The following is a 10,590-nucleotide window of genomic DNA, read 5'->3' as shown; positions in this document are numbered from 1 at the left end:
AGTAGGATCGGGTTTGCCATTTAAAAGGGGGTGGCAGCGCAGCTTATTGCCCGCTTACCCACCTCTCTATTGTAATTTAATCTTTTTGTGTTAAAATTTACAAAACTGATCTAAACAAGTTTCCCATACAAGGCTCGAGACCGGACTCGATAACTAAACTGCACTTCTTTGAGTCTCGGGCTCGACTCAAGCTCGAAAAGGCTCAGCTCGTTTCAAACTTGTTATCAATCTAAGTTCGAGTAGCTAGACTTGTTTGCATCCGTAATTTCCAATCTCCACCCAAGAAGATTAACTTTTAGCGGAACCAAACGATTCCATGTCATCAGTTAGACAGATTTTTTTTATCAACATAATAATGTACATTATTTTTTTAAACAGAATGATTTACACATATTAAGGGGGTGTTTGCATTTCCTTATTTTTACCTCCTTATAACTTATTAACTTTTATAAGTTAAAAGAGTGTTTGGGTAATATAACTTATTAAATTTTTTAAAAAAGAAAAATAAGTTTTTTATAAGTTAGAATGTAGTAAGTTATGAAAATCTCGTTTATGTAAGATGCAAATAAGAAGTCCCACACACCCCTAATAAAACCGTTAAAAAACAAATGTCAGAAGAATAGAAGAATGAAGGTTCCGAAGGCTTAATAATAATAATAATAATCCAAAAAGCGCGTTAAATCCGCGCACGTGCTCTTGCGTAGATATTGCGGGATTTTGGATCAATCATCACACGTGTCCACCACACATTGGCTGAGGCCCAACGGCTGACGGCCCATTTTTGGATTTATTAGTCCTTGTTTCATATATTAAATTAAAGTATGGGCTGGCGATGATCTGCTTTAAAATGACATTTATAAATTTAATTATAGTTTTGAATATCTAGAAGAGACCCGTTCACGTTGGGTCAGGTTGCGCTAAAAGCTGCTTTATGTAAAGTGATCAAACACGAGAAATATGTCTTGACAGCTAATATGTATTTATACCATCTGTATTTGACACCTTTGGGTTCCCAGCCTGCGGTTGTGGAGTTGCTTAGAAGTTTCCAGCGGGTCATGGATAGTAACGCTATGACTCCTATATCTATAAACTATATTTTTAAAATACTTGGTTTTGCTACACAAATAGGGATACCGAAGTAACTTTTGCCCGTTTGACCGTAAAAAAAATGTTTGACCGTAACTTAAAGTTATTATATTTTTTATTTGACTTCTATTGTGGTAAATTTTGGCGAGCTAAAAGTTTCAAAATTGTAAATAGTTAAACTATTAGTCATAACAAAACTTTTCAGTGATCACACATTTGAAAATTTATCCGAGGAACAAATAATTCTTTTTGTTATATTCTTCCTTTTATTTTATATATATTTTTTTACCGCTACCCATACATATGTTTACTTATACTTCTAAACTACTAGACGAAAATCTACTTTCATAACAGGTTTTGAATTCTAATTTTTATTACCAAAAGTACAAGCCTTTACCACAAAGGCAAAGCTGCAATACCAATCTTTTTAGCATGCATGTTGATTTTTTTTGAGCGTACGATAAGAATTATTTTAAAAACCTCTACTAGTAAGAAGCTAGAGGACGAAACAAGACCTGATACAAATACGACCCATTGCACAAGACTCACAAAAAGATGAACAAGTCTAAAAGATAAAAAAGCACAAAAAATAACAAGACTCGAAATAAAAAGAAGGTCGAAAGGGACGAAACATAAACGATCTCCTATGGATCGCCCCAACCACCCACTATATTATTCCACAAATACAAGAAGATCTAGCTAGAATCCAATATCTTCAAATTCTCGCATGATATAAGAATGCTTGTATTGTTTATGTCACCTTTAGTTGCAGCTCGTCTCAATAAGGCAACATGTAAAGCAATGTCATCTTTTTTTGTACCAGAAGTTCTTCATATCTTTAAGTCGACGAAAATATTCAATCCATTTGTCTAATTGTATGAGGGAGAACATACATTGAATTTTTTCACGAGAATCTCTATACCAGCGAATATTAATATTCATAAAGAATTGAGATCACTCTTTATGTACTATGTAATCTTCGACACCATAAAACTTCATTCTTGAATACCAAACTATATATATTTTCTATAATCACATAATCAAATGTTGTTACAAACTACAAAGATATAATAATCGTCTTAACTAAATAAGATTCCATATTATGATTTTTATATATTTTATTGTGTTGCAATAAAATCTTGATAATTTAGAAAAAAGCCATTTGTGTGGGGTAAAGCTGAAGGATTGTTCTGTGTTCCTAGGGATCGTACAAAAAGAAAAGAAAAGAAAAGATGTATTATTATTCATCACCGGCTTTTTGACGTTAGCCCACCTCCTTCTTTTTCTTTCTTAAATATACATTTAAACACTTCTTTCTATTTATTTTTATCCAACAACGATCGCTAGTTTGACGTTAGAGAATGGCGTCAACCTGTAAAACCCCTTTAATTGCCTATGCCCTAGAGTTCAATGACATCTTTGTTAACAGCAACAAGATGTTGTGATGAAAGTGAAAGTCAAACCGGAGTCTTCTCCACCCTAATTGATGCCAACGGATCAAATGGTCATAGTCTATTTATTTGTTTTATCTTTCTTTGTTTTCATTTTATCATGTAACTCACTTGAGACAGAGAGAGAAAGTAAGCAGAAAGATTAGCCGTTAAAAAACAAAATCATTTAAACATCAAAAAATAAAATCATTTAAACACGTCTTTCTATATATTTTATCTCAGTGGCATGTTTCTTTATAACTTAGGTGCGTCCATAACTTAGATAAGACTTCAGCCATCCATCATCAGTTTGACGCTGAAGGATAACGCCAACCTGTAAAACCCTCTAACTTGCTATTGTCCTAGAGCTCAATAACATCTTTGTTAACAACTACAAAAATTTTGTGATGAAAGTGGGATTTGCACTAGAATCTTGTCCACCTCATATGATGCTAGTGGACCAAATGGTCATAGAGTCTATTTATTTATTTTATCTTTCTTTGTTTTGAAATTGTTACAAAGGTTTAATTGTTTATATTTACTATTTGATAAACGAGTTTTTTTTTAATAACCAAACATTGACAAAAAGAACTTAATTCAAATAAAAGAGAGGAGTGAAATTTAATTGCTTTATGTGCTTTTTCTGATGGACTATCAATAACGTTCAACATGTAATTAGAAAGCAAGACACAAATTATTGGGTAATATTTGTGACATGGAGGTTAAACTTACGATGTTCGTTTATGTTAAAATGAGTGCTCCTTCTAGAATACGTCTTTACTAATAATCGTTGGACTTGAACCTGTAACCTAAAACCTTATTCAACTCTTTAAGTTAAGAAGTGTTAAAATTTACAAGATTTCGAATTTGATGTTAAACTGTAAATAAATTGATAAATGTGTTTTTGGTAGCTTGGCGGTTGTTATGTGTTTATTACAAAAAGAAAATAAAAGTAAAATAAAGTAAAAGTATGATCAGATTTGCACGCTTGCTCATCCACAACCTTTACGGTGAAATTAACGGAATTTTTAAAGTAATAATTATTCCACTTTGTTTTTAAATAGCTACAAAATCTTATTTTGAAGAAGAGGGTCCTTTTTCATCCAAAATAATATCTTCCAATAGCAATTATGATTTGAAAACAGTCAGCTCGATTGTGATACTTCAATAACTTTTATACTTATCATTAATTAATTCAAAATTAGATGTCAAATCAAATATTATATTCTTTAATAAATGAAGCATTTTTCAAATAAATAATATGGGCTGGAAATCTGTTTTAAACAAATAATTATAGTAATTTACACTATCAAAATTTATTATAACATAATTATTTTATAACATGTTTGGTTAAAAACTGATATATACATGATATATATATGGTATCATACCACTAACCATGGATTTATGCATAGTTGATGGTGTAATGTTTGATATATTAACAATAAGTAACTATCTTTTAAATTTGTTTGTTATACATTTTTATACATTATTCTATCTCCAACTTGAAAATTAAGACAATTATGGACACGCTGATATTCATTTTGTTATCTTGTAACCTGATTACTCATACCGTCTAGTTTCTTATGAGTCTGTACTGGGTTATATAAAATTGGCTGTTCAATCATATTTCATGAATTTATAAGAAACAATATATAAATCAATTAACGAATTTGATGGTATTAAACTATAAATTGCATTCCTTTCTTTGATAATATGTTGTTCAGTTATGGTGAGATACCAAATTTTTTAAAATTGCTAACTCACATATTTCTAACATATTATTAAATCCACAAACAATTACGTGTTACTTAGTCACCGTGTCCATAGTTTTTTTTCTTTATTTCATACGCCTTACAAGTTTTGTATATTAATTCTACTGTATTTAATCCAAACACTAGATATTTACATGGAGAAGCCAATGATCTAGAGGCCCCACTCAAATTAGTTGTGGTGAAGCATTCAAAGATTTCAATTTAAAAATGAGGAAGGTCTGAGGTTCAAATTCCACCCGTGACTGGAAATAGGGGGTTTAGGTTAGATTATTAGCCAGCCCAGAGGCTTCTCACTTAGATAGGTCGCTAAGGGCGGGTTCAGGGGCATGTTTGGGGCACCTTCGGGCAGGTACACCGTTGAGGGGAGCTCTCGAAGAGGCGTCCCGGGTGGTCACCAAGACCGGCGCCATAGTTGGGGAGGGGGGGGGGATAGTGGGCCCTATCTCTCTCCTCTCTCTCTCTCTCCCTCTCCTACACATATAAATATTTATATGTGTGTGTATATATAATGAGGCGTTAAAGGGGCTTCAAATCACGGGCGTTATGGAGAAGGGCTTCAAAGCCCAGTTTCCTACGCGGCGATGACGTGAAGCCCCTCCATAGTGAACAGTCTTATGATGAGCTTTTTTTCTGACGATGAAATGACCATGATCGGGCAAAGTCTTTGATCTATTACTTTGTTAGTGATTCATATCACCATTCAAAGGAAAAGATAGGAGAAACTTATATGGTCTAGTTGGATTTGAAACATGAGATATACAAACATAAAAGCAAAATTTAATACCATAGTTTGTATAAATTTTAATAAGAAAATAATGATGATAATTTGAACGATGTGAGAAAAGAATAAAAAGTAGTACACGGCAGGCAGGCACATACTACCATACCTTTTGCACAAATCCCCACTCTCATGACGTCGCTGTAAAAACCCCAATCTACGTTCACACTCCACACCTATACAACCTACTACTTTCTTTTTAGCCCCTCAACAAGTTACACTTTTGCAATTATTTCAGCCCGGGCGCAGTCTTGTGGTCGAAGTTAAACGATTCAGCTTGGTTTATTCGTCTATTCTTAATGAGTTGATCTCGAACTCGACTCATATAAACTCCATGCCACCAACTCGTTATTTATTTCAAATTTTTTATATAAGTTAATATATTTACATGAACTCGAATTTTATAAATAAGTTTAGTACGACACAAATGAGGTACCAAACAAGACAACAAGCCTACATTAATGCAAAATCTGGAATAGAAAAGTTAAGATTTGACTACCATGTGAGTTTAAGTTATAAAGATTAAGATTTGGACTTAATTTAAACGAGTTAAACGAGGGAGCATTGAGACTATGTGTAGGTTTACCTTCTCCTGAGCTCTGTATTTTTTTACATACGAGACGGTTTCAATTGAGTTTTTGTTTCTTTTCAAACGAGCTTAACGGTACTCGGGCACAAGCCGAGGAATCCAACCTATATGTGTTCCTCACAGTAGTGGATTTTGAATATCCAGTATGGAAGAACCGAAAGTCACAAGACCTAAATTTTTTTCCTACTTTTAAGTTTCGAGCCGGCAGTCTGGTTCGGGTCGATCAGGTCAAACAATAAATTCAAACCTAACATACTAAATTGAAAGAAATACAAAATGGTGAAATGCGCACTGCCGAACCTAGCCTCTACTTGCTTCTGTTGACTATTCCGAGTTCCGACTAATCGATTTAAATCCCACACGAGTCAATTCCGAATCTCATGCCTCAACAGACAGCGACAGTGCTCAATCAATCGATTAATCAATTTCACACCCAAAACGATTTCACCAATTCACATGCTTGTTTCTTGGTTTCTGCTCAGACTTATGTGCCGAATCTCACAAGTCAGTAAGTCACACAACGACCAGCACACAATAGATACTTCGTATGTTGTTATACGTGTTCGAACATCAACAAGATGGTAGGATTGGATCTTGGGCTTACTGTTTATTTATTTGTTTTTTTGCTTAAAATTTATTTGGGCTTGAGCTTGGTCTTATGGAGTTTTATTTCTTTCCCTTTCTTTATATTCATGTTTATCTCATAAATGATTTTTCGTTCTTCGTCTTTAAACAAACTTTACTTGTTAGAAAAATCAAGGCTGGCCCGGACTCAAGTAATATCGATGAGCCGGACTCAAATAATTTGGTTGGACCAGACTCAATACATATATACATATTTTTGATTTTTTCAGAAAAAAAAAATACACTACTTATTGAAAAAAGTGATGTGGCTGCGACCTACTTTGACCCAAAGAAAGATCCGCCAATGGTTCCACATAATATTATCATCTTAGGTTACGTGAGGAAGCCGAGAGTCAACCTTACACATTTTCAAATTGGTCTCATGAACCCAAAACTGAAAGCATATTGAACCCGAGATGCTGAGCAACCCGACCAAACCGAACCTTGAATTTCAAGAAAAAACAAAAGGTCCTTGATGCAATATAAGCACAAAATGAGGTACCAAAACTCCAACTTCCATAAAAAGACAAAAAGACAATTTGACCATTGTAGCAGTCGGTTAGATAGTGCTACAAGTTACCACTCCTCCTTATCTACGACTCACATTAAATACACCCACCGTCATCTGCCCGTCGTCCGTACCATCCTCCACCGGCTACTTCCGGTCAATCTTCCTTCCCAAGCCTCCTTCAAAACCCTCATTTCTAAATTTATTTTCACCTTCAAAATTATAAGCCAAATATTTAGCTTGTTGAATATTATTATGATGCTCAAAATGGAGGCTAACCCATATCATAATAATCATAATAATAATATTAATATGAATGTTACATCTGACCCGTTCTCATCACTACCAGTTATTACTAATACTGCTACTGCTACTACTACTACTAATACTGCAGGTGGTGATGACGTGGAACAGAAGACTTCATTAGGGTTCATGGAGTTACTAGGTTTTCAAGATTTATATTATTATTCAATGTTTGACAATACGACGGCGTTTCACCACCAGCTTCCACCACCACCGTCACCTCATTATTTGAATCATCCAGATATTATTATTGGTAATGATAATGATGATATTCTTCACAAGGCGGAGGAGGCGGAGAATAATAATAATATTATTACAGCTACCATTGATGAAGAAATAGAATCATCATCGGTGGTGTTGAATGGACAGCCGCCGTCATCACCCAACTCTTCTTCAATCTGCACTTCACCTAATGCTCATCAACTGTAAGATATTAATTATTATTATTATTTTTTTAAAACGACGAATTTTTTGTATTTAGACTACCGTACTCTCTAGATTTGGAGAGTCTGGTCTCACCGTGACCAGGCTATATTGTATTAACCGGATCCACACTGGCTTCAGAGTTTGTCTTGGATGTTCCGGAGAAATCATACCGCGGACACTAACTTGATATTATTATTATTGTTGTTGTTGTTTTTTGTTTTGCATTTTAAACCGTGTTTGAATAAAACACCCCAAGAATCTAATATATATATATATATATATATATATATATATATATAATTTTGAATTCATTGCTTTAATTAGTTGTTTTTTACTTGCCCTAAATGTGATGAAAAAATCTATGGGTTTTGAATATTAATTAATTAATCATATGTCATTTTGGCAAGTGCAATTACTAGATCTATATATATTATTATTGTGTGTACTATATATATCAAGTTGCATTTAGATGAGCATATATACTGCAAATGTTGGATTGGAAATGAATGTAATATTGGTAAGTACATGAAGAAACACTAATAGACCCCGGGCAGATTACGGATAATCTGGGGGTTAAGTAGATGTTTCCCATGAAGGGTTAGGTCCGGCAAAGATGGTTCTTCTGATGACCTGCAAAACAGACCGTGAGCTCGTCACTAAGAAGGGGGGTACCTCCTTGTGACCACCCTCCGGCGTGAGAATCAGACTAGATTGCTCTTGAATATAAGTGTATATTAAGAGAGATTGCTAGAGAAGATAAGATAATAATACCATTCCAAGGTGTTGGAGTATTTATAGCCGAAGGTAGGTTTCCAAGAAGGTACAGCCGGCTGAATAGTATTCCTGTTCTGCAAACTGTGGGCTACGCACATGCCATGCTGGTGGTTGGTGGGTAGGCAGCGGCTAATAGTGACCAGGCCGGCTGTGTACTATTCCTTTTCCACCAACTGCAGGCTATGCACGTGCTACGACAGGTTGGTGAGTAGGCAGCGGCTGATAGTGACATTAAGTAATAGAGCATGCTGCTCGTTGTACTGTTGTCAGTGAGCTGTCGCAGCTTTGGTCAGATCTTTTGTCCATACCTCGTCAGGTACAGTACAAAAGATCCTCCAGTAGCGTACGGACTGGCTCATTTGGGCGGGAGTTTTCCCGGCTTGCTCACTCCTTCTTCAGGTGACATTACTGAATTATTTAAGAGTTAAGTGCCTTGTGCGTGTAGCCTTGCTGCGCGGGTAGCCTTCCCTGATGGCTAGTATCCGTTGCTGCGGGAACAGGCGGAGTACGTCGACCATTGGGAGGCTTTTCCTACGGGAACAGCTTGCGTACTGCGCGTAAGGACGTCACGTCTCTGAGCATGGTGGGTCCTGCGGATCCAGTTGGTTTCTGCGCAGACGTCTCTCTTCAAGGTGAGTCTTGCGAGTTTAGCCTTTGCGCAGACGTCCCTGTTGAAGGTGAGTCTTGCGGGTTCAACTGCGCAGACGTCCCTCTTTGAGGTGAGTCTTGCGAGTCCAACTGGGCTCTGCTGGGACCTACCTCTTCAGTACACAAGCAAAAGAGATGGGTTTTTTTAGATTTTTTAATGTCTATATATATATTACTATACAGATGAGCTATGATGTTATGTGTAATTAACATATAATCTTGGATGGTTCTTGATGCAAACAAGTGATTATAATTATAATTATAACTATAAATGTATATAAAATAGGCTTATTCAAAGTCGTAGAATCAGCATATTTGAAGTCGTCACACGAGAACAATTTCATACATTTAGTGATGACTACCGAGTTATGCGAATTTTTGGTCACGTAAATCTTGGTTTTGTATGGATACGCGAATGTATAACGTTGTCATGTATTCAATGAAGTCGTTATTGGTGGCATTAACATGAATTAGATATAACATAGGAAAATGTCTACTTTTAACAATTTCTCCAAGGTATTTATTTAAATGTTTTACTTGAATTGGAAATGAATGGATCATGTGAACATATAATAGGTGTGTTAAAGAGAAGAAAATAGCAATGGATGGTGACGCGACAAAAGTAAAGAAGAAAAAGAAAGAGAAAGCACCAAGATTTGCATTCATGACTAGGACTGATGTCGATCACTTGGATGATGGTTACCGATGGCGCAAGTACGGCCAGAAAGCTGTCAAGAACAGCCGTTTCCCAAGGTAATGATATTCTTTTGTTAGTTGCGCAAACCACTCAACCTACCCATTTTTTAGGATGATTCCGTTAAAACACATCTTACATTATATGGTTCATATGATGTTATACGTGTAAAGTAGAGCGTCATATGTACGTGTGCACATAATTGTCACACGGTTCATATGATTTTGTTAGTGGTTACATCAATCATTTATGTGTTAGTCAAACACAAACACATTATATATGTGTTAGTCAGACGCGCTATATTGGTTGTATGATCTGCCATTTTTGCACCTCAAGGCCCATATGAGGTCATGTGGTTGTATAACATGTCAGTGATGTTTGAATAACGCATTGTTGGTGTTTGGTTAGCCAAACTCCGCTTTTACTTGATGTACCCCGTTAAATTGTTAAATCACTAATATTCTCTCATTTTCACACTAAAAACAAAAAAGAAAAGGGTCCTCTTGATTTGTTGTTTTCAGGACAAGTACGATGAAAAATTTAGGGAAGGGGTACGTTTTACATGCCCCGTCCATTCAAATTTATTCGGTTAACAAGAAGATTAATTTATCTAATTGATCGGTGACTTGCAGGAGCTATTTTAGATGCACAAGTGCAACATGTAATGTGAAGAAGAGAGTGGAAAGGTGTACGGATGATCCATCTTATGTTATCACCACCTATGAAGGCCAGCACACCCATCCGCCTACCGTTTGTTCCACACCTCTAATCCCCACCTTTAACCATGTCATCAACACTGCCGCCTTTGCAGCCGCCACCACACCGCCTGCTATGCTAAAACTAGACCAAGGAGGCCTTCTTCAAGACATGCTACCTTGTCACCAGTGATCATTATCAACATCCATGCATGCATCTTTTATCTTTTATGTATGAAACTAACAAGCAATAGGTGCCT

At 35.7% G+C, this 10,590-nt stretch overlaps 1 protein-coding gene across 1 annotated transcript; it reads left to right on the top strand.

The window, feature by feature from the left end:
• The first annotated feature begins 7,057 nt into the window (after positions 1 to 7,057).
• On the top strand, positions 7,058 to 10,590 carry LOC143634785 (uncharacterized). Its single transcript, XM_077102779.1, has 3 exons — positions 7,058 to 7,518; positions 9,518 to 9,694; positions 10,268 to 10,590. Exons 1-3 carry the CDS (start codon positions 7,058 to 7,060, stop codon positions 10,521 to 10,523), a joined length of 894 nt encoding a protein of 297 aa, XP_076958894.1. The 3' UTR covers positions 10,524 to 10,590.

The sequence above is a fragment of the Bidens hawaiensis genome, unplaced genomic scaffold (genome assembly GCF_021521415.1).
Source record: "Bidens hawaiensis isolate Kalapana, Puna unplaced genomic scaffold, B.hawaiensis_p1.1 tig00007248_1, whole genome shotgun sequence".
NCBI lineage: Eukaryota > Viridiplantae > Streptophyta > Magnoliopsida > Asterales > Asteraceae > Bidens > Bidens hawaiensis.
This window is presented reverse-complemented; position numbering and strand designations above follow the sequence as displayed.

Coding starts and splice junctions, on each gene's coding strand:
- LOC143634785 (XM_077102779.1), top strand. CDS start 7,058: ATGGAGGCTAACCCATATCATAATAATCATAATAATAATATTAATATG. Junction 7,519..9,517: donor TCACCTAATGCTCATCAACT/GTAAGATATTAA, acceptor AACATATAATAG/GTGTGTTAAAGAGAAGAAAA. Junction 9,695..10,267: donor AAGAACAGCCGTTTCCCAAG/GTAATGATATTC, acceptor GGTGACTTGCAG/GAGCTATTTTAGATGCACAA.